Consider the following 24,753-nt stretch of genomic DNA (forward strand, 5'->3'; position numbering starts at 1 on the left):
ATAGAGGGATCTGGGCATCCTGGTACATGAATCAGAAAAAGTTAGTCTGCAGGTACAGCAAGTGATTAGACAGGCAAATGGAATGTTGGTGTTTAAATCAAAGCGGAAAGGGATGAACCAGCTTCACAAGATCTGTATCCATTGGAATTTAGAAGAAGAAATGATCTTACTGAAACATTTAAGATGACTTGATAGGGTGGATGCAGAGAGGCTGCTTCACCTTATGAGGAAACTCTAGAAATAGGGGGACACAGTTTAAAAATTAGGGGTCTCTCATTTAAGACAGAGATGGGAGAATTATTTTTTCCCCTCAGAGGGTTGTTAGTCTGTGGAATTCTCTTCCTGAGAGAGTAGTGGAGGCTGGGTCATTGACTATATTCAAGACTCAGCTAGATACATCCTTGACCAACAAGGGAGCTGAGGGCAGACAGGAAAATGAAGTTGAGGTCACAATCAGATCAGCCATGATTTCATTTAATGAAGGAGCAGGCTCGAAAGGCCAAACTCCTGCTCCCAATTCTTGTGTTGTTGTGGGGAGAAGAGGGCAACAGCTTAAGACCAAAGAATTGATGTGGAGCAATGTGGAATTGGGGTAAAGTGCTTCGTAATATATAACAAGTTGTGCTCACAACAGCACACACTTCCTGCTGGTGGCACATCTGCTTCTTGTCATGCTTCAGGTGTCACAGTTTCGAGTCTCACCATCAATTATGGAACAAAAGAAGGTGGCACGGTGGCTAGCACTGCTGCCTCACAGCGCCAAGGAACTGGGTTTGATCCCGGCTCAGGGTCAGTGCCTGCATTGAGTCTGCACATTCTTCCCATGTCTGCGTGGGGTTCACCTGCACAACCCAAAGATGTGCTGGGTAGGAGAATTGGCCACACTAAATTGCTCTTTAATTGGAAAAAAAAAAGAGGAAAAAAAAGAGTACACTAAATTTATTTTTAATAATCATGGAAAAAGCATTAGTAGAAACGTAAATATCCATATTCTAGGATGAAGGTCAGGATTTAGAGGGGGACTGGGGCGAGTTACACTACTGATCAAACCGTACTCAGCTTCTGAATTTCAGTATGAGCTTTAAGTGTAAACCTTCCTTCCCTTACTCAGGAGAAATGGATTAACTGTATTACATTGCATGAGTGAAACTCCTCTTTTAGTTAATTGTTTCCTTGTACCATCACTTGGTTGTTATTCCAACCCAGGTCTCTACTCAGAAATCCCTCTTGGGAGAGTGTGTCTTGGGGAGACCGGTTTCTCTGCTGGACTCCAGATCGTCCAGCTGCATGCTCACAAAGCAACATTGGTTGGAGGCAGATAATGTGGGTGGGAAATGTAGGAGGCATCCTAGTCCCAGTATCACTCTGGGACTGGGACATGGCCTGTAGGGGCGAGGGAGACAGGGAGAGAGGGGGAGAGGGAGAGGGGGGAAGAAGGAGACAGGGAGAGAGGGGGAGAGAGAGAGGGTGAGCTCGTGGCTGATCTGTGGTTTGACTCAATATGCTTCAATATCATCATGATTTAGTCTCCCCACCGTGGTCCATTTGACTCCTCCGTGCATCACTGTGGCTACAATTAAAGAACTGAATGGGGGTGGGAAAGGGCAATCAGCATATTGTGTTATCCCATCAATTGGAAGTGTAATTGCATATTGAGAGATTGAGGTAAAAAAATGTAAGTGAAATCAGACACCTTAGAAAAAATGCAAACGGGACATTAATTCCAACAAAGTGAGCAACAAACTGCAGGTCGGCAAAGTCCCAGGTTATTTAACAGCAGCTGTTTTGTCCAATAATGTTAAACGCAAGTGGAAGCCATGATTTTTCAGAAAAGTAAACAGTCCCTTCTCCTGCTATGATAGGGAGTGTCGCGTGAGATGCTTCACGTTGCTGGTTTGGGTGTGAGGTAACGCTTACCTTGCACAGCTGCCTGGATAGCCAGTCCCAGCAGGCATGGGACAACCATTTGGTGAAAGTACTGGCTGCTCTCTCCGGCACCCCCACAGTGTTCTGCCACCAGCTGCAGGCTGTGACAGGTCAAGATGGCCATGTCACTTTCAGTGCCCGAATTCTCTGCAAAACAAAAGGTCATTGCTGTTAGACCCCCTGATGGTGGAGCTCCAACGTATAGTGTCATTGAGAGCCATGGTTTGCAAGACACTCCCATGCAGGATACATGAAACCCACCACCCCCTTCTTCGAGTTCTCCATCTTGGATACTTATGCAGTAAAGAAAACAATTTGCATTTATAAGGTGCCATTCACACCCATAACGCATCTCAAAGTGCTTTACAGCCAATGGGTACCTTTGAAATGTAGTTAGTGTTGTAATGTACAAAGCACTTTGTGCACAAGCCTCCAAGGTAATCTGCTTTAACTTTGATTCCCTGGCGCTTCCTCAAAATAATGCCATGTCGTCCATTGCATCTACCTGAGGGAGGAGATTGGGCCTGTGGTTAACGTCTCAAGTGACTGACAGTGTGGCACTCCTTCAGTACTGCACTGGAGTATCAACCTTGACTGTTGTGCGCAACACCAGGAGTGGGACTAAAACACATTCTTCTGATTGAGATAAGAGTGTTAATGCATTGAATTACAGCCGACACTTTAAGGGAAGATGAAGGAGAAAACAAAACTAGCAGATTGTTCAGCGTCACAGCATGTTGATTCTTATGCCCCTCTGGACACATACCCTGTTCCAAATTTTAAAAGAGTGAATCTTAATGATGAGATGGTTTACCTATCTCTAATTTACCTATTGCTCTTCTTCCAACAATACCTGCCATTTTCTTGGTTATTCCCTCACCCCAACCAGACATAATTTCAACCAGAGGGAAAAAAAAAGTTTAATAAACCTCAACATGTCTGAACAGATATTGCTGGGTTTGAGGAGCCCCAATGGCAAGACTTCAAAAAGAACAATAACATCCTCTCCCTAGTTTTAATTTGGAAAAAAATTCATGACTTCAGCATGTTCCCTGTCCCACCAATCGTTTGGCGAGGAGCACATTACTTTTGTAGGATTCACCTTTCTGTAAGTTGGTCAGATGCTGCAGTAGGACTGGGACTGTCCTCTTCACTATAGTGGGATGTGTGGAGATGGCAGCCAGAGCTCGAATACTGCGTTGATGCAGATTGTTCCCAGGCTGAGCAAGATGTCCATCGTCATCCTTCACTTCCATCGGCTCTGGAAATATCAATGCATTCATAACTAGTAGTAACACAACTTGAGCAATGCTGAAAAATACATTTTGTTGAAGCTTTTTGTTTTGCACTCAACGACAACCTTATACTATATGAGAAATGAGTGCTGATTGGTTGGTTAATGGATTCTTATTGGGAGAGGTGTTGCCATGGAGAATGCACTAGTTAATGGTGACTGACAGTTAACTGCAAAGTGTTGTTTGAAAATTTAAACCAGGCAGCTCAACTTGGATTGGCTGCCTTGAGGAATGAACCAAAGAATGACGAGCACTTATTTTGTTTACCTGAAACAGGCTCATTATTCTGTCTGCAAAGAATAAAGGCGCATTGTTACCACCAGTTTCAAATAGGTTTTCCAGCTACACAGTGAAAGGTTCCTCCATATTTGTGAAGACCATGCAGGATATGCATGTCTATAGCAATGCTGTGTCCATGTGCTCTTTGACATTGCTAGCCTAGTCACCATTGTTCCACTTAAGGAAGCCACAGATATATGAGCTGCAGCAACATATCCAGGATGGGACACGGTCACAAATAAACCTTCATTTTGGATTGGCTCCAGGAGAATTGAAGGTCAACTTAAAGGACCGTGAAATGCATACCTGATTGTGTTTTTTTTTCCCAGTTGTGTTAAAAGTTCTGTTCGGACGTTTAAGAATAGGTTGCCTACAAAAATAGTGTTTAATCAATAATTGTATTAGTTTGTTTGTTACAGTGACTGTCTTAAAACGTGACATCCATCATGCCACCCGTGAGCTATTAACTAGAAATTTGAATTTATTTTTAAAAAGTTATCGGTTTCTCTGGGAATTGTAACATCTGGATCTAACTTGCATGATAGGAGAGCATGAAGGATCTTTGCTTTTATCTAATTAAGAATTGATTGATGAGGCAGTGTTGAAGGTACTTCACTTAGTCTACAAACCAGCATTTGGCCTAAGATTGCTTTTTCAGGATGAAGATTGCCCCATAACTGCTTGGTTTGCTGCTGCAAACGATCTCCCTTTGTGCCTCTAATAAACAGAACGGCCAACACGAGATGTTCATTGATTTAGGTGGCGCAGTGGTTGGCACTGCTGCCTCACACCGCCGAGGACCCAGGTTCAATCCCGGCCCCGGGTCACTGTCCGTGTGGCGTTTGCACATTCTCCCCAGTGTCTGCATGGGTTTCACCCACACAACCCAAAAATGGGCAGGGTAGATTGATTGGCCACGCTAAATTGCCCCTTAATTGAAAAAAAAATGAAACGAGTACTCTAAATTCATTTAAAGAAAAGATGTTCATTGATTTATTCAGTCACCATTTTGTTAGCAGTGGGCAGGGCTCCTCTATGGTCAGTAATCATTGTAAGCACTTGAGTAGAGACAATCGATATTGCGAGGAACATGTTACCTGAGTGTTTGGCATCAAGGAAATATCATGGTAAAGCTGTCAGCAAAGCGAGGATCAATGATACCAAAATATTCTGAGGTTCTCGTTGATGCGCTTTTAGAACAAGGTGTGTTTTGCAAACAAAATGAATTGGGAGAAGAGAAACTGCGCTCCTTAGAACATCGAAGGTTGAAAGGAGATTTAACAGAGGTGCTCAAAATTCAGAGAGGTTTTGATCAAGTAAATAAGGTACATATATTAGAGCTTTTTCCAGAGGTGGGAGGGTCGGTAATCGGACAATATAGATTTAAGATAATTGGCAACACAAAAAAAGACAGGAGGGCAATAAGAATTTTTTGTTTTTGTTTTTGCACAGCAAGTTGTTGTGGTCTGGAACGTGCTGCCTGAAAGTGCGGTGGAACAGATTTAACGGTAACTTGCAAATGGGAATTGCATATGTATTTCAAACACGAGACATTTGGAGGGCTATGGGGAAAGAACAGCGAGGATGGGATTAATGGGATATCTCCTTCAAGGGGATGTGAGAAATACGATGAGCTGAATAAATGCTTTGTGCAGCATGATTCTGTGAGTCAGCAATAAGGGGCTTGGGGGAGGGGGGAGGCTTTCAGCATTGCAGGGTTTGTCACATCCTTGTGTTGACAATCTATATTAAACAGTAACACTTAACACATCAGTGAGATATACCCGTATTTAACTCCTGCGTCAGTGCTGGGACCATCCTGCTGATGAAGGTGGCGGGATGGATTACAGAAATGGTTGTGGAAGCGTCCAACGCTGCAGCACTGAGGAAAGAAAGGTTAAAAAAAAAGTTTGTATCTATACGTAGCATGTTCAATGCAGCAAACTGTCCTGCAAGGCGTGTCACAGGAGCCTAATCAGACAAAAAACCAACACTGAACCACACAAGGAGATACGGAGAGGGGTGGCTTGACCAAAGAGGCAGACTAGACTTTAATAAGACGTGGGGGATAATGCCAGTGCTTAGGGACCTGGTAGCTGAAGGCACAGCAGCTCATTGTAGGCTGAACAAAGTGGGAATGAATAAGTGGCCAGAACTGCAAGAGTGCAGAGAGTAGGAGAGCAGGTGAAGGTCACAGATGGGGAGTGAGACAATGCTGCAGAGGGGCTCAAATATGATGGGATTGAAATTTGGTGCAGGTTGCAAGCAGAGCAGCAGCACATTGCGTGGACAGAGCAGGGCAGCAGGCTGAATTGTGGGATCAAGGCCACATTCCCTCAGGTTGTGGAGTTCCTGATCGCAGTCTCATCATTCACAGGGGGAGGATGTGCTCCTCATTATCTATGGAGATTTCTCGATTTTTTTTTTATAGGATTGCCAACATTCTCTTACTGAAGGAGTCAACTCCTTGCTCTGACACTGTAATTGTTGCAACAATTATTTCTCTGAGCCTGTTATTTGACTGTTCGGGAAGCAGGGGAGGTGGAGGCTGTCATAAGATGAACAACCTAGCCAAGCTGGATCAAGCACCTGTGGAGTCCACTGAATGGATGTCAGGAATGGGAACTCTGGCAATTCCTACTTCCTTAAGTGCCAAGGACCTGCGGCCAACAGTAGGACCCCAAAGCTCAATTGGCTGAGGTCAGCTCAGCCATAGAATCAAACCATTGATATTCTGGCCTGGCTGGCAACAAGCTACATGCCGTATTTTACCGATTAAGCCTTCAGATCTCCAGCATCCCCTTTATATCCCCCACATCTCAGAAATTAACTTTTGGACTATTTGCCACATGGTTGGTACACTGCTCCTAAAATATTCCAGATATTTCCTCCCATCTGTAACCAGACACTTCAGACTTCACCAGAAAGCACAGGATGCAGAATTTTCCTGGGGTATCTAAAACAGAGACAATTAAAAATCCTCACCAAACCTGAGGGTCGGCCTCCCGCAGGATCAGTCTGTTCAAATGATCAACAGTCAATTCGATGTCGGAGGGGGACAGCAAATCTGGGACAGACAGAAGGGAAATCTATGAAGACAGACACAGAGTGAAGTACACGGCAGTAAACAGAGTTGCTCACAGCAGCTCTACATCACTCATCCATCTTGCCACTAAACATACAAAACTATTATATTTGGGGGCAGCATGGCGGCACAGTGGTTAGCACTGTGGCCTCACAGCACCGAGGATCCGGGTTCGATCTCGACTCTGGGTCACTGCCTGTGTGGAGTTTGCACATTCTCCCCGTGTCTGCGTGGGGTTCACCCCCACAACCCAAAAGATGTGCAGAGTAGGCGGATTGGCCACGCTATATTGCCCCTTAATTGGAAAACAAATTAATTGGGTATTCTAAATTTAAAAAAATATATTATATCTGTGCACACGAGAAGATCTAAAGGGGAAATCACCTTGTTGCGATCCCAGAACTGCCAAAGTGCTCGTTCCCACCATCTGTAGTTGGACACTGGAGTCTGTCAGTGCAGAGAATACCAGGATACAGAGCTGATCTTTAAAGACAGACAGAGGATTCTCATCTGCAAGGGAAGGAGAAACAGAATTAATAATCAACGGTTAATGTACCCATTTCCCTTCATGATTTGCCTCTATCCTTTTCATTATTCTATAACAATAGCTTGCATGTATCTAGCACATTCAGTGTATCGAAGCGTCTCAAGACACTGCAAAGGTACATTATAAAACTTTGGCAAAGAGCCACAGGAGGCGATATTAGGATAGGGGACCGAAAGCTTGGTCAAAGGGGTAGGTTAGAATCAGAATTACACGGAGAGTGGTATAGAGACTTAGGAGGGAGGAATTCCAGAGTCGACTGCCCAGGCAAGTCTAATAAAGCTCTGGGTTCAAGTCCCACTTCAACGGAAGTTGCATTTATAACCTGGCCAAACAGGTTGATTACCAGCCTCTAAATCCTTCCAATACACCTGATGGCAGGCAGCAAGAGCAGGAGAATTTCCTGGTCAGCTATACTGCAAAAGGCAATGGCAAACCACTGCAGCACCTTAAGCATAGTCATAGACCAATCCCATGGAAGTCCATGGTGGTCAACGCCCTCTTAGGGCAGGAGTGCCTGGGCAGCTGAAGACATGGCTGCCTATGGTGACGATCTCAAAAGGATTGTACGGCTCAATTAGATATGGAGGGCTGAGGCTGCAGAGGGATCTGACCACAAGGGTGATGAAAATACTGACAATAAATAGCCAGCAACAGTTACTGGCTTATCAAATTAAAGTACCAAATCTGTTTGTCCAATGAAGGAGTACTTTTTACACGTTAAAAACGTTATACAAAGTGAACAATAGAGTTGGAAGTATAATTTTGTTTTCTGAAGGGAGTGTCGGTGTATCTCCTGCAACACCTTAAAACAATTTCTTAGTGAGAATTCAATTTCAGTCTTGATACTGCTAATTAAGGAACTTCAACACAAAGAACAGATTATCAGTGATAATCATTCAAAGTACATGACTTAATATTGCAGCCTATGGTGGAAAGTGTATCGAGCAAACCAGCAGTATTATCAGTACTCTTGCAATGGGAAAAATAAACATTTTAATTCTTTGGTTTGCAGGGGAAGTATCACATGCAGAGTTTGGTTTCAGAGGCTGGGTGGGGTTACCTCCAGTGGCGTTGGGCGTGAGTAAAGATACTGAATCAAACAAACATTACAAGTAAAACCAAGTGTGCAGGTGACGCAGCCAAGGCCCCTTCAACATCGTCCAATATTCTCTGCACTCTGCTCATTGTTACTACATTCTTCCACACTCCAGCATTTTCCTTGGACTGAGGAGCAAAGCACCCTCATCTCTCCACTTCTCATCGATGCTGCAGCCAGCCCTCGGCGCTGCAGCCAGCCCTCGGCGCTGCAGCCAGCCCTCGGCGCTGCAGCCAGCCCTCGGCGCTGCAGCCAGCCCTCGGCGCTGCAGCCAGCCCTCGGCGCTGCAGCCAGCCCTCGGCGCTGCAGCCAGCCCTCGGCGCTGCAGCCAGCCCTCGGCGCTGCAGCCAGCCCTCGGCGCTGCAGCCAGCCCTCGGCGCTGCAGCCAGCCCTCGGCGCTGCAGCCAGCCCTCGGCGCTGCAGCCAGCCCTCGGCGCTGCAGCCAGCCCTCGGCGCTGCAGCCAGCCCTCGGCGCTGCAGCCAGCCCTCGGCGCTGCAGCCAGCCCTCGGCGCTGCAGCCAGCCCTCGGCGCTGCAGCCAGCCCTCGGCGCTGCAGCCAGCCCTCGGCGCTGCAGCCAGCCCTCGGCGCTGCAGCCAGCCCTCGGCGCTGCAGCCAGCCCTCGGCGCTGCAGCCAGCCCGCGGCGCTGCAGCCAGCCCGCGGCGCTGCAGCCAGCCCTCGGCGCTGCAGCCAGCCCTCGGCGCTGCAGCCAGCCCTCGGCGCTGCAGCCAGCCCTCGGCGCTGCAGCCAGCCCTCGGCGCTGCAGCCAGCCCTCGGCGCTGCAGCCAGCCCTCGGCGCTGCAGCCAGCCCTCGGCGCTGCAGCCAGCCCTCGATGCTGCAGCCAGTCCTCACATCCAACAACAATGCAAAACGACCAAAACTTTCTCAAGAAAGTTTTCATTAAAAAAGACACAAAGCCAGTTGGTTGAAGAAATAGAATTTAAGCAGTATCTCAAAGGAGGAGAGGTTTAGGGAAGAAATCCAGAGCACGAGGCCTTGGCAGCTGAAGGCCTGGTCTCAAGAGTGTGCGGTTATTAACATCGGGAGATGTGCAAGAGAATACAACTCCCTCCATCACCTCCTGCCATACCTCAGTGGGGTGGGCATGCACACCCCCAGCTACCAGTGGGTGAATATCTGACCGGAACAAAATCCAACCCACCTTCTTCATCTCGGTCCCATTTCTGGATTAGTTGAAAAAAAACTTTCAATATTCCCAAGATTGTCCAACGTTGGCTGCTCTGCAAAAAAAGAATGTTCCATCATTAGTTCCATTTAAAAGGAATGAAGGAAAGGAATGCCTGAACTTCTACAGTGTCTCAATAGAGCATCACAATGCCTCAAGTGCTTATCAAACTAATTTAATTGCACAGCGGCAGTCACGCACGAAAATCTGTTAAATCTGCGACAGCAACATCCCACAAACAGGTAAAGTAAAGTCACCATAGTCCCAGAGAGCAATAGGCTGCTTTCTCCTTTGAGAGGTTTAGTTGACCGGTGGCAATTTAACCTGAGGATTACCGCACCTCAGGCGAGAGACAAGGTTGAGAAGGCAGGGCCTTCATGAATAACCTCAGCAGGAATTGAACCCATGCTGCTGGCCTCGCTCTGCATCACAAGCCAGCCAAGTCTAGCCAAGAGCTAAACCGGTCCCACAAGCAGCACAGGGAGGAAAGGCTGGTTGACTGGCCTTGACTGGGGAGAAGACAGGAGAATGAGGATGAGAAAAATATCAGTCATGATTGAATGGCAGAGCAGACTCGATGGGCTGAGTGGCCTAATTCTGCTCCTATATCTTATGGTCTTATGCTGGCAGTGCTTTGCAAGCAGGAATCGCCAGTTGTGGCACCATTACTCCCCACTCTTCAGTGCATAGGTCAAAAGAACCTTTAACACCGACCCAAACAGGACGGTACCTCCAACTGGCAACTCCTCAGCGGGGGTGTTCTGGAAAAAAACATTACAGCAGTGCACAATATATCTGTAAATTCTATGCTGTGTGTGAATCCAGAGTTTAAAAAAATTAATTAGTTAATTTTTTATTAAGGGGAAGTTTAATGTGGCCAATCCATCTACCATGCACATCTTTGGGTTGTGGGGGCGAGACCCACACAGACACGGGGAGAATGTGCAAACTCAACATGGACAGTGACCCAGGGCCAGGATTGAACCTGGGCCCAGTGCTAACCACTGTGCTGCCTAGTGAATCCAGAGTTTTGACAGGCTATTGAAACGCGCAAGGCACCACAGCTACAGTTGGGGCCATCTTCAAGTTTAAAAGAAAAAAATTTAGAGTGCCCAATTATTTTCCAATTAAGGGGCAATTTAGCATGGCCAATCCACCTACCCTGCACATCTTTGGATTTTGGGGGTGAAACCCACACAGACATGGGGAGAATGTGCAAACTCCACACGGACAGTGTCCCAAGGCCAGGATCAAACCCGGGTCCTCAGAGGTGTAGTCCCAAAGCTAACCACTGTGCCAACGTGCCGCCCTAGCCACCTTCAAGTACACACTACTTCCAGCAGGGCTTTAGTTTGCGATTGCAAGTGGTATTCCGAGGACGACTGTGTGCATTGCAAGATCCCAGAGACAGCAGTGCGATCAATTGCCATTTAATCTGAACCGGTGTTGCTGTTGGAGGAATATTGGCTAGGATTTGGGAAGAACTCCCTAATGGTCTGAAGGCCATGGGATCTGCAACATCCAGATTACGGGTCATTTTCTGGGTCCGAATTCAACATCTTCCCTGAAAATGCAACACGAGAACTGGCGTATTCTCGGATTCTGTTCTCATGGTCCTGAGGCACCATGGCATTACTGACCAAAAGTAGGCTTCCCTTTACCTGTTTATGCTTGTTGAACTGTTCCAGTAACAGAGGGAAGATGCAGCTGTTGATTTTGGAGCACGCTCTGTAGGAAGCACTCGCAGCCGCCTGGAGCAACTTTGCACTTGGCCACACCAGCTTCATGTCTGGTTCACACAGGTGATGCTTACAGTCTGAGGTGAGGAGGCAAGGGGACAGATTTCAGAGATGGACTACTGTACCAAAATGTAAATTCAAAACAAAAGGAGGCCTGATGATGGCCCCCACCACTGGAAGCAGGCACATGGTTTATCACAGGGCAGGAAATTGGTGGAGAGTGAAACACACTTAACGTTGAGTCCTCTTCTGAAATATTAACTATTTCTCTCTCCACAGATGTCTTTCCAGCATTTTCTGTTTTTTATTTCAGATTTCCAGTACCCACAGTATTTTGTTTTTATCACAAGACCACTGACCAACCCGTCAGCAAATGGAACCTTGGGAGTCACAGGAGCACTCTGTGCCTCATGTTATTCCAGCCGCAGAGCCATTCTGCTCACTGTCTAGAGCGGTGAACCCAAATACAGAAAAATCAAAGGCACCAAAAAGCCAAATAAACATGGCCTCCAAAATCACCCTTCATACGGTGGAATCCGAGCAGCAGATGGGGGTAATTCTTCCTCGTTGGCCTGCTATCCAATTCGGTATAATTGATCTCCACCTCAACCCTATTTACCTGCCTTTATTCCATATCCCTTGCTGCCGCTACCTAACAACAATCTATCGGCCTTTACTTTAAAGCTCCGATTGGCCTCAGTTTCCGCAGACTTTCTGTATTCTCGGTTTCCACTACTCCTAATATGATTATCTTCCCGAGTGGTCTAGCTCTGATTTTAAGATTATTCCCCTTTTGTTCTTGAGCCCCCCCCCCCCCCCCCCCCATTTGATCAGGTCCCAGCTCCATCTCCTAAAATCAAGAGATAACAAGCTAGGTTTATGCAACCTGCCCTCACAATTTAGCCCTTTCAAGTGCTGCTAGATTTTTGGTGAATCTGCCTTTTCCCACCTCCGTGACAAATGTATCCTTCTTGAAATGTGGTGCCCGGAACAGCTTGCAGTTTCCAGATGGGGTTGGTTCAAACCATGCAAACAGGACAACAGCCACAGGAAACCACACTGAGGTGGAGACCATTGTTCAAGAGACAGAATAAATTTAGTTATGTGCCATGCCAGTCATGAGGAAAAATAAGTAAAAGACAAAAAAAAAAGTTAAACAATAAAGATATTTTCATGCACTTCACGTTTCACGACATAGGTGGAGAATGCACACACGGTACCAACTCCCGATATTCTCGCTTTTCTATCGTTCACAGCGCCGCGAGTCGAACGCTGAGATATTTGAGACTGTGAAAGCCGCTGTAAATGAGTAAGCAACAAACTTCTGCTCGTATTTTAGCCAGAAAACCTCAACTGAAATAGAAACCTTCACCTATCCGGATGAAATCAAGATGGCAGCCCGCTCTCCCGCTGGCCGCTGAGCAGGACAAGCAGGGCGATCCTCCCTCCATTCCACTCGCCCAACTGTTGACTCCCACTCCACCATCATCAATATGGAGACAGCCCTCTCTGACCACACCTACAGAATCAGGCCTTGGAGTCGGAGCTGACTGTGGTGAGGAACGAGAATGTGGCGCTGCAAAATATCGTCGACGACCGTGAGAACCGGTCCAGGCGACAGAACCGGCAAATTGTGGGGTAACCAGAGTCTGAAGGCCACACCCCTACTCAGTTTATATCTGAACTTTAACATTAATTGGGCAAAGACGTGTTCCCTGTTTTTCCCAGAGCTGGATCGGGCCCACCGCACCCTTGGATTGAAACCTCGTCCCGGCGACTCCCTACGAGCCATCCTATCCCGGTTCCACAGTTACAAAAACAAAGAGCTGGTCTTTCAATGGGTGCGATAGCACCCGCGATCTTAGCTGCCGGGACCATCCTATTAGGATATATCGAGACATGAGCGCGGACCTGGCTAAGCGTCGTGCTGCATTCAACAGCATCAAGTCCACGCAATACAAAAAAGGAATTGGCTTTGTGTTGATCCACCCTGCCTATCCTCGAACTACTCTCACGGAAAGACCACTTCTTTAATGCACCAGGCGAGGCAGACTGTTTCCTATAGAGGCATATATATAATTCTTAAAATGCTTGTTCAACTGACGGCTATATTGGTTGTTTCTGGGTATCGTATCTTCTCTCATATGTGTCTTCTTTTCTTTGACAGCGGTATTTATCATTTAATATGCTTGAATCAAGGGTATGCTCAGTTGATCCTGGGTTTCACCCCCACAAGCCAAAGATGTGCAGGTTAGGTGGATTGGCCAGGCTAAATTGCCCCTTAATTGGAAAAAATAAATAACTGGGTACCCTAAATTTATAAAAGAAAAATAGCATAGCATCCACCACACGGTTAGATTAAGCAACTGTATATTAAGTAGTGCTGTTTTCTCTTTTCATAGAATCGTAGAATGTCTATCATGCAGAAGGAGGCCATTCAACACAGAGTCTGCACCGACCCTTGAAAAGAGCACCCTACCTAGGACCCTGCCCCCAATCTACCCCCGTAACCAATAACCCCATCTCACCTTTTGGACACTAAGGGGCAATTTATCATGGCCAAACCATCTAACCTGCACATCTTTGGACTGCGGGAGGAACCCGGAGCACCCGGAGGAAACCCAAGCAGACATGGGGAGGAAGTTCAAACTCCACACATACAGTCACCCGAGGCTAGAATTGAACCCGGGTCCCTGGCGCTGTGAGGCCGCAGTGCTATCCACTCTGCAGCCCCAATTCGCCTTCTTTGTCAGGATAATACCCAACGAACAAGGTTGGCTAGTTAATGGATGTCGTATAAGGTAAAATACCTGTTGCTTGTCCTTTTATGTTGACAGGCTTAGGATTTGAATCATGGTTTGTTTTAGTTACACGTTTATCACCTCACTTGTTTATTTTTTGTTCCAGCAGTTTGGAAAGATGATATGTTGACAGTAATCAGTATTCTCTTTACATTTGATCATTCACACAATTCCATAGACCCTCATCGCTCGGATACCTTACCACTCCACTTGTTGACTAGCATAGGCGCTCAGGACTAAAGGACATAGCAGTGGCCACAAGGCATGATGGGATTTAGGCTAGCTAACTTGCCCATGTGTTACATAACAGCTTCAGGGATTGGATCGAGTCCAACTGGGGTGGGCTATTGATTTTTGGAAGTTGTATAATCGATGTGTTTTTACCAGTGTTTAGTAGATAGATCTTGGCAAACATCCAGATCCGTGTACACGAACTCAAGCTCGAGAAAATAAAACTGTCTTATCCAGATTGTTGATGTGTCTGTTGCTCTCTTATACCGAGTTGAGCCACAGGGAAGGACCCCACGTGGAAGCTGACTCAATACACAGGTCTTGACACCGCTCCTACAAGGGCAATATGGGACCCCTGATTAGAGGAGTTACAATTACAAATACCTTCTCAGCTCTCCACAGTGTTGAAGAGTCTGGATTAGATAACTTTTTTAAGTTTTAAGAAGGTGCGGAAAGATTGATTCATTCCAGGACTGATAACTTTTGGGTTTGGTTATTTTACAAACTAACTTTTATATAAACCAAAGAAAAGAAAACAATATTCAAACTTTGACTTCAGCTCTAAAACGAACAGTACATGCAGTTTCTCAACCTTAACTTGGGGGAGTGACTTTGTATTGTCGTCTGTTTCTCTGCTTCTTCCCTGCTTGAAAATCATTAAAGATGCTTAAAAAATATATATTTTCTTGACCACATTGGCAAAATATTCAGAAATAATAAGAATTGCTGCAGTGAACTGGTATAATAGCAACACTGTTAGCACAAGCAGAGCAAATCACACATTTGTTAAAAGCTTTGAAACAGAAAGTTTGATATATTTGCAAACCAACAAAAGCCTCAAGTTGTTTTCAGTGGTACAAGATTGCACAAGGGGTTTGTACAGGGTTGAGTGAAAAATGGGGTGCATTTAAAGGGCGTTTATGAGATCCCAGCCCAGTATGTCAATATACATACAAGCGTACGAATGACGACGATTCTGCCTCTTAAGCCTGTTCGGCACTTGACAAGTTCATGGTTAATCCGATTGTCACCTCTACTTTATACATTTATTCTGCAGCACACCTGATCCAAAGAACTGATATCAGATGATGAAAATGGAAACTCATTTGCCCCACATCGCTGACATCCCACTTTGGAGTACAAAATTAATAGTACATATCTATTTGGAAAGATTCAAGCATCTCTATTCACCCAGATATTAGGCATGTGACATTCCTATACTGACTCATCATGCGAGTGAGATCGATTCCACTGGACAAAAAGCAGGATCTCATGCATACCTTGCAGAACATTGTCGAGGAACGTATCCAAGCTATCCTCTGCATCTGAATCGATGACCGACTTGGACAGGCTAGTCGATAGTCCTTGGAGAGCAGCAAGACATTCAGTCTCAATCTTTTCACTTGCTGTCTGAAAGACCTGAAATAGTTAAGGAAATTTCTTAAAATCCTACATGTACAATGTCCACTGCACCACAAATGAAACATGGCACATGACCCACTAACAATTAATCTGGCTTTATAACATTCCTGATCTTGAGGTCATGTTAAAAATCCCTCAGGGGTTTGAGCCAACTATACTCAGTGAAAGTGTCCCAACCATCTCACACGGCAGGGAGGCTTGGGACTGTCGCAATAATGGACAGAAATCCATAGATTAAATTACCCATCCGACACAAATTCCGCTACCTGGGGATCCAAATAGCCCATGACTGGAAAGGGATCCACAAATGGAACCTCACCAGCTTGACGGAGGAAGTAAAAAAGGACCTGCAAAGATGGAACACACTCCCACTCTCCCTCGCGGGGAGAGTCCAGACGATCAAAATGAACGTACTGCCCAGGTTCCTCTTCCTGTTTAGATCTATCCCGATCTACATCCCCAAGGCCTTTTTCAAAGCGCTGGACAAACTTATCATGCCGTTCGTATGGGGGGGGGGGGGTAAAAATGCTAGGATCCTTCTTTATCCGGGGGGGGAGGTAGCCCTCCCAAACCTACAATTCTAGCACTGGCGGCAACAGCCGAGCGAGTAAGGGGATGGATCCAGGAGCCAGAAGCCGAGTGGGTGCGTGCGGAGGAGGCGTCCTGCATGGGGACCTCCCTCCGGGCCCTTACCACGACAGCACTCCCATCCCCACCCAAAAAACACTCCAGAAGCCCAGTGGTGACAGCCACCCTCCAATCCTGGAACCAACTGCGGCAGCAATTTGGCCTGACCAAAATGTCGGACAAGGCTCCCACCTGCAACAACCATAGGTTCACACCAGCACTGACTGACGCCACCTTCAAAAGGTGGAGGCAGGACGGGGGGACACTGACAGTCAGGGACACGGACGACAGGATCACAACACTGGACGAACTGAGAGAAATTTCGACTAGCTGGGGGGAACGAGCTACGGTATCTGCAGCTCAAAAACTTCTTACGAAAGGAGACAAGGACGTACCCACAACCGCCACGACAGACACTACTGGAATACCTACTGGACACAAGTATCCTAGAGAAAGGGAACTGTAGCGACATGTATGACCGACTGGTAGAAAGGGACGACGCCGTACTGGACGCAACAAGAAAGAAATGGGAGGATGACCTGGGGATTGAGATAGGGTGGGGACTCTAGAGCGAAGCACTGCATAGGATCAACTCCACCTCCACCTGCGCAAGGCTCAGCCTGACGCAACTAAAAGTGGTACACAGAGCCCACTTAACAAGAAACCGTATGAGTAGGTTCTTCCCGGAGGTGGAGGACAGATGTGAACGGTGCCAAAGAGGCCCGGCCAACCACGCCCACATGTTCTGGTCTTGCCCCAGACATGTGGAGTACTGGACAGCCTTCTTCGAGGCTATGTCCAAAGTGGTGGGGGTGAGGGTGGAGCCATGCCCGATAGTGGCGGTCTTCTGGGTTTCAGACCAGCCAGATCTATTCCTGGGGAGGAGGGCGGACGCCCTTGCCTTTGCCTCCCTGATCGCCCGCCGTAGAATCCTGTTTGGCTGGCGGTCAGCAGCACCGCCCAGAGCTGCAGACTGGCTGTCTGACCTCTCGGAATCTCTCCAAATGGAGAAAATCAAATTTGCCATCCGAGGGTCAGACGACGGCTTCCACAGAACATGGGAGCCATTCATGCAATTGTTCCGGGACCTGTTTGTGGCCAACGAACAAGAGGAAGAATAGTCGGGTGGCCAAGAATCAGGGGAAAATGGACGGGAATCGGGGGAAGGTAGCCGGGCGGGGGCTACGGGTTCGTTATGGGGGTTTGTTCGCATGGTTTTACGCTTATTTATTTTTCTTGTTAATTTATTGTTTTTGTATTGGAGGGGAGGGGTTACTATTTTTCTCTGTTGTGATAAAAATTTGTTGTTGAAAACGTGAATAAAAATTATTCCAAAAAAAATAAATCCCGGGGGGGGGGGGGGGGATGGGGTCTGTAAAGGGGGTTTGTTTTTGCGACTGTTTGTTTGTTTGCTACTTTCTTCTTTTTTGTATTGTTATTAATTTAGTGCTTTGTATTGGTTTGGGGGGGGGGGGGGGGGTCCTTCTTTCTGTTTATTTCTATACCTTGTTTATTTTATTGTTGGGAGAAAATTTGTTGTTGAAAAATTTGAATAAAAATTATTTTTAAATGGTTAAAATTACCCACCAAAAAAAATGCACAATTCATCGTCAACTGGTTAATTCTGAAACAGAGCACAGGGGAATTGACAGCACATAAAACAGGAGATGTGAATAAGTGTGGAAGGTTGAGAGGGGCTGAGTGGATGGGAAGGATCTATTTCCCTTAGCAGATAAAGTCAATGACAAGGGGGCATGGAATTAAAGTCATTTGTAGAAGGATAAGAGGGGCGATGAAGAAAGATTTCTTCACCCAGAAGGTTGTAGGGATCTGGAACTGAAAAGGCAGTAGAGGAAAAAACCCTCAACTCAGTTAAAAGGTGCCTGGATAGGTACTTGGGTGTCCATGTCCATAAGTCACTGAAGGTTAACATGATATTGGGAAGGCCACAAGAGCATCCGAGTACAGTAGTACGGTCTTGCTTCAATTGTACAGAAGCTTGGTTTGACCCGTATCTGGAGCACTATGTACAGCTTTGGTCCCCTTACCTCAAAGGATATTATTGTCACAAAGGGAGTGCAATGGAGGTTATAATAATAATCTTTATTAGTGTCATAAGTAGGCTTACATTAACACTGCAATGAGGTTACTGTGAAAATCCCCTAGTCGCCACATTCCGGCGCCTGTTCGTTTACACAGAGGGAGAATTCAGAATGTCCAATTCACCTAACAAGCACGTCTTTCAGGACTTGACAGGGTAAACTGGAGCATCCGGATTCACCAAGGCTGTTCCAGGGATAGCAGCACTGTCTTATGATGAGAGATTGGGTGAATTGGGCCTGTATTTTCTATAGAATTTTGAAGAATGAGAGGCAATCTCATTGAAACGTACAAAATACTTATGGGAATAGACAGGATAGATAAGATGTTTCCCTTGGTTGGAGAATCTAGAACCAGAGGCGCAGTTTCAAAATAAGAGGGATGCCACTTAGGACCGAGGTGAGGCAAAATTTCTTTACACAGAGGGTTGTGAATCTTTGGAATTCTCTACATCAGAAGACTGTGGAAGCTCACTCGTTCTGTTTAAGATAGAGATTGATAGATTTTTGATTAACAATAATTTAAAATTTTGGGGATAGTGCATCAAAGTGTTCAATCAGCCATGATCGTTTTGAATGGCGGAGCAGGTTCAATGGGCTGAATGTTCCTATTAAGTCCTATGATCTCCAGGGCTATGGACCAAGTGCTGGAAAATGGGATTCGTCTCAGGGGCATGTTTTCCAGCTGGCACAGACACAATGGACAGAGTGGTCTATTTCTGTACTGTAATTTTGTCCTACATTTTCTAGGAGGAATGTGCAGGGATGTGGGGGAGAGAGTGGGGAATGACAGTACATAAATTGCTCCCGAGGAGAGCCAGCAAAAAAGATGGGCTGAATGGCCTTCTTCTGGGCTGTACTGATTCTACGATTCTCGAAACAGGCCATTCAGTCCAACTGGTTCATGCCAGTGTTCATACTCCACATGAACCTCCCACTACCCTTTTTCCCCTCATGTTCATTTAGTTTTTCTTTATGCATCTATGCTATCTGCCTCAACTACGTCTCGTCATTTGGAGTTACATATTCCAACCACTTTCTCCCAAATTCCTTTTGGAATTTATTCTAGCTCTGGTCTCTTCCTCAAGTGAAAATTTCTCATCTACATCCAAGCTATCAAATCCCTTTGTAAGTTTGACGAGCTGTGCCTAAGTGTAGCTCTCTTTCATCACTGCACTGCTGGAAGGTGTCAGCCTCTGGGATATTGTGCTTAATCCTCTGTACTGGATTTCGAACTCGAGCCCCTAAGAAACAATAGTGCAACCAACAGAGGCAGCAAATAGAGAAGGTACAGTCCATTCCCGTGCTTACCTCTCTGCGTATAGAATGCCAAAGAGCTGGTAGGAATTCTTTCAACTCCTTCTTTCTGTACTCTCTGCAGCACGCTGCCTGTGAGGGACAAAGAAAACAGCGAGTTATTTTCTTTTGTTGATTCTTGAGACGTCACGGGCAACACCGTATATATTGGCACTTAAGTCATCAGGTGGTGTTGAGTCACTTTCCTTGAACCATTGCAGTCCATGTGGTGAAAGTGGTTCCATGGCGCTGTTATTTTCAGGATTATGACACCATCACTTCCAACTATCTTTCCAGCTTGACTGAGATATATATATATATATATATATAATATATAGATATATATCAGCTGTTCCTCCTAAAGCTGGAAAGATAGTTGGAAGTGATGGTGTTCCCATGCACCCCGCCCCATCCTTCTAGGTGGTAGAGGTCATGAGTTGAGAGGCGTTGTGAAAGAAGCCTTTGCAAAATGCTGCAGTGGATCCTGGAGATAGCACACACTGCAGTCACGGCGCCAATGGTACAGTGAATGATACAGCAATGGCAAGTACTATACAATGGTACAGTGAATGATACAGCAATGGCAAGTACTATACAATGGTACAGTGAATGATACAGCAATGGCAAGTACTATACAATGGTACAGTGAATGATACAGCAATGGCAAGTACTATACAATGGTACAGTGAATGATACAGCAATGGCAAGTACTATACAATGGTACAGTGAATGATACAGCAATGGCAAGTACTATACAATGACTAGTGATGAAGTACCTATCGGCTCCATTTTCCAAAGAAAGACTCTTGCATTCCATTCCTAGAGGCACACCCCTCTTTGCAACTAGAGCTATTTGTACTGCACCCAGCCATCTGCCAATGGCGCTCTGACCAAGTAATTATGAAATACACGACAGTAGCCCATGCAAGGTCTACCACCATTTCACTATACGAGGAGCTTAGAATCTACTTAGCAGCTCCCCCTTGATAGCATGGCTGAGGACAGCAAAACACCACCATCTCCAGCAAAGCCCCATCTTCATCCATCCATCATTATCATTTTTTTTTTAAATTCATGATGTGAGCTTTGCTGGCAAGGACAGCATTTGTTACCCATCTCTTATTGCCCTTGAGAAGATGGTGATGAGCCGACCTCTTGACCCTCTGCAGTCCATGTGGTGTCGGTACTCCCACAGTGCTGCTAGGGAGAGTTCCAGGATTTTTACCCACTTGCAGTGAAGGAACGGTCGATATATTTTCAAGTCAGGATTGTGTGCGACTTGCAGGGGAATTTGCCGGTGTTGGTGTTCACATGCACCTGCTGCCCTTGTCCTTCTAGGTGGTAGAGGTTGAGAGTTTGGAACGTGCAGTTGAAGGACACTTAGTGAGTTGCTATACTGCATCTTGAAGACAGTATGCACTGCTGCTACTGTGCACTGGCAGTGTAAGGAGTGAATGTATATAGTGGTGGATGGATTAACGATTAAATAGGCTGCTTTGTTCTGGTGTCAAGCTCCTTGAGTGTTGTTGAAGCTGCGATCATCCAGACAAGTGCCCACATTCCTGACTTGCGCCTTGTAGATGGTGGACAGTCTTTGGGGAGTCAAGACGTTAGCAACTCGCTGCAGCATTCCCAGCCTCCGACTTTCCGAGCCACAGTATTTACATGGCTGGTTCAGTTAAGTTTCTGGTTACTGGTAATCCCCAGCATGGTGATATTTGGGGATTCAGCAATGGTAATGTAATTGAATTTAAGGGGAAATGGGCACTGCCTGACAAAAAATGTAATAATAAAAAAGAAATAAAAAATAAAATAAAATAATTGGTGAGGTATAATGCACCAGCTCGACAGCAGCAACTCTGTACAATTGGCAATATTATTTACAACACATCAGTATAAGTAGGAGCAACACTAAAAATATAGAATCAATAAGCACTGTCCTAATCTTGGGCAGGCTGCACAAATCTTTGGGAGTTTGGAGATGGAAGGAGACAACTTAATCTTGCAGATGGAGATCCTTAGCCAGAACCTACCTCCTCCTCTTGGATGCTGACATGTTTTTTATGTATTCCGAACATGTTCCATTTTTATTCCATATTTACAGTAGATTCACTTTTTTTGCCGCCTTTTCATTTCCTAATTAACGTTTCACATTAGAACGATAGCAGCAACGGCTTCTTCGTCGAATGCTCGGAACCTATTGATTCGAGGACGGCACTTAACATACACACGCTATTTGGGGCCTACCCTCCTTTCAGCTCTACCTCTCCACAGGGCCCGGCTCTCCACTTCTGGCCCACCTTGCTTGGGGCCACATATTGAGCCCTTTCTCGTGCTGCTATGCTACAAGAGCAAGCAGAGAGAGTTCAGAGGCAAGGTCATTTCAGCGCCTGCACAAAGTTAAAATGGTTTTGTCAAACTACAGGGCTGCAAGTTTGAACAGAATGTTTGGTCTTCATCAATCCAACCACCATTACCCGTACAAGTAGCTGCAATGAACTGGATTTGTCTATTTAGAGCAGTGGTCTGAAAGGTTAAGTTTTAGCCAGATTAGTAACTGAGTATCACAGCCCAGACCCAGAGGATTGGGTGAACAATGCCACACAAGACCCACCGGCGACATGTCAATAACTGGAACTGCTCACTTACCAGAGTCTGAAGGGAGTCCACTTTGGCACTTTGAACATCTGAATCCAGCTTCTCAATCAGCAGTGGCAATAGGAACTAAGTGCACAAGAAGCAACAGCAGCAAATTAAGAGAAACTGTGTGAAAACATGCAAAACTAAATTCAGACAACACAACTTGACCTGGCTGCCATCAGCCCTCCCGTTCCCCACCATGTAACATCCTGCCAATACTCAATGTCAAAGGTCACACGGGAAAAAGGGCCTGTTTCCTTAAGATTTCTACAACTGTTGTCAACAGGATGAGGCATGTTCAAATATTTGTCTCAGACCAGGTGGGGAAGAGATAGAACATGCTGCAGCCTCACAGGAACTTGCTGGTTGAAATTCTGTGCAACAGTATTGCTGACGAATAGATTACATTTGTTCATACTTTCTTAACGCATTGATTGATGTCTATAAAACAAGTTGAAAGATGCATCAGAGGAATGCCACAGGCAAAAGCACATCTGTTTTACCACAGATAGCACGTCCACAGTGATCACACTGCACAGTGGGTAAGCTCTCAATGTGGAAGTGAGACTTACAGAACGGGAATGTCTATCCCTGCACACTGCAGAGAGGGGTGTTATTACGAAAGTAGCCCCAGGCAAGTAACCTCGGGAGCAAGCCATTTCAGCCCATGATGTCTGCTCAACATCAGAGCCATCTGAACCAGTCTTTAGCCTCCAGGCCTTGGCTCACTCCCTACTTGGGCACCTGCCCACTTCTGAGCCAAGCTTTTGCCCACCCTGATGAACTGGCCATCATTATACTGAGGGGAACTTGTTGGGCTAAATGTCCCATTTCTGTGCTGCAAATACTACTTGACATGAATTATATTATAAGAAGGGGCTGTATGAATCAGATTTCCTGGGCCTACTTTCTCCCTTCCTACTGGAAGCATCACCTCGAGGGTGTACAGGCCTATAGGTAACCTCGAGCATTTAAAAGTGGCCATGCTTCATGGGTTAAGTTTTAACAGCAAGTGTCGGCAAGCTGTATTGACGACTAAAGTCCATCCGTGTCAGCTGACCCTGTTCATACAGAACAACTTCTAACAAAGGACACAAAATACGAGAAAGTTAAGTGGGATGTAATTATAATCTTGAATAAAGTACGTAAAGAGAATATTGCCACTGGCTGAAAGACCCAAGGTGGCTAACAAAAGAGCCAGAGGCAAAATTAGGAGAAATACTTGAAGGAGCAAAAAAATTGCAAGGTGGAGAGAAAGAGCAGGGTGAGAGAGAACAATTGGACCTCGCTTTCCAAGAGCTGGCACAGATACACTGCGCCAAAAGGCCTAACTTCTATGCTGTATGATCTTAAGAAGTCACAGAAAGCCTGGATTGAACAGCCTACATGATGGTTATATCTGTGCCTATAGCTACACCTCAATGAGGCACTGCAGTGTCCAACAGACTCATTTACTTATACTACCTCTGCAAATCGGGGTGTGGCAGTTAGAACAGATCGTAGACTCAGCACCAACTCCTCCTGAGATATTCCATGTGGGTCATTTGGAGGCTGCAAGAAGAGAGAAAGGTCAGATTCTGACAATAATATGCACTCAGCACACCCCATTCATTCCCCCGAGACGGATTTCAGCCACTTTATTCCATTCCTCTAGTTGGTTTACTTCCACAAGAATTCAGAGGTTCTAGTGGGAAAGGGATCATCCCGCTTCAGCAAAGCATTAATTTCCCCCATCTCTCTCTGCCATTACAATTGATTCCATTTTATACAACCAAGGCTCCTCCCTCTAAATTTCAGAAGTAATTGAAAAGTCGTTCGCTCTCTTTAACTCAAGGTGTTGAAATCTGGACTAACCTCCAAGTCTCCTCCTTCAATTCATTTTTCCACGGCCTCAAGATACAAACTCATTGATCCTCCCTTCTTCCAAAAATTAACAGTCTTCCCTTCCCACACGTACACAATATGTTAACGGAATTGGGAGGCAAAAATTAAAAACCCACCCTCAGATCCATCTAGTAGCTAGAGCCTGCACTGCATCATGCCCACTGATATGGAAAAACTAAATCGGAAATACTGACAAAGTTATTTCCAATGGTGTATGCCGACAGAAATCAAATAAGGGGTTGTCCATTTAAGACAGTGATGAGGAGAATTAGTTTCTCGGAGGGTCATGGGTCTCTGGAACCCTTCATCAAAAGGCAGTGAAGGCAAAATCCTTGAATATTTTTAAGGCAGAGCGAGATAGATTCTTGATTAACAAGGGGTGAAAGGTTATTGGGGGTAGGCAAGAATGTGGGGTTGACATTACATTCAGATCAGCCATGCTCTTATTGAATGGCGGAGCAGACTCGATGGGCCGAGTAGCCTACTCCCGCTACAATTGTGTATATTTGTATGCATGTTCATAGCCTTGCTATAGGCTTCATCACCTTGATCAAAATGAAATGCCATAATCTGCTGACCCCGCGAATTCTACCTTTTTTT

General features: G+C 45.8%; 1 protein-coding gene across 1 annotated transcript in view; it reads right to left on the reverse strand.

Moving 5' to 3' along the window:
* The window catches only part of mms19 (MMS19 homolog, cytosolic iron-sulfur assembly component), an 80,652-nt gene that overhangs the window by 24,241 nt on the left and 31,658 nt on the right, over positions 1-24,753 (reverse strand). Inside the window, exons 9-19 of the mRNA XM_038821851.1 lie at positions 23,734-23,820; positions 22,279-22,353; positions 19,645-19,722; positions 15,466-15,604; positions 11,076-11,230; positions 9,391-9,469; positions 6,970-7,095; positions 6,486-6,567; positions 5,285-5,382; positions 3,029-3,187; positions 1,918-2,073 (exon numbers count right to left, since the gene is read on the reverse strand). Coding sequence (XP_038677779.1) covers positions 1,918-2,073; positions 3,029-3,187; positions 5,285-5,382; positions 6,486-6,567; positions 6,970-7,095; positions 9,391-9,469; positions 11,076-11,230; positions 15,466-15,604; positions 19,645-19,722; positions 22,279-22,353; positions 23,734-23,820 — 1,234 coding nt within the window. The remainder of the gene's footprint in view (positions 1-1,917; positions 2,074-3,028; positions 3,188-5,284; positions 5,383-6,485; positions 6,568-6,969; positions 7,096-9,390; positions 9,470-11,075; positions 11,231-15,465; positions 15,605-19,644; positions 19,723-22,278; positions 22,354-23,733; positions 23,821-24,753) is intronic.

Source organism: Scyliorhinus canicula, chromosome 16 (assembly GCF_902713615.1).
Source record: "Scyliorhinus canicula chromosome 16, sScyCan1.1, whole genome shotgun sequence".
NCBI classification, from domain to species: domain Eukaryota; kingdom Metazoa; phylum Chordata; class Chondrichthyes; order Carcharhiniformes; family Scyliorhinidae; genus Scyliorhinus; species Scyliorhinus canicula.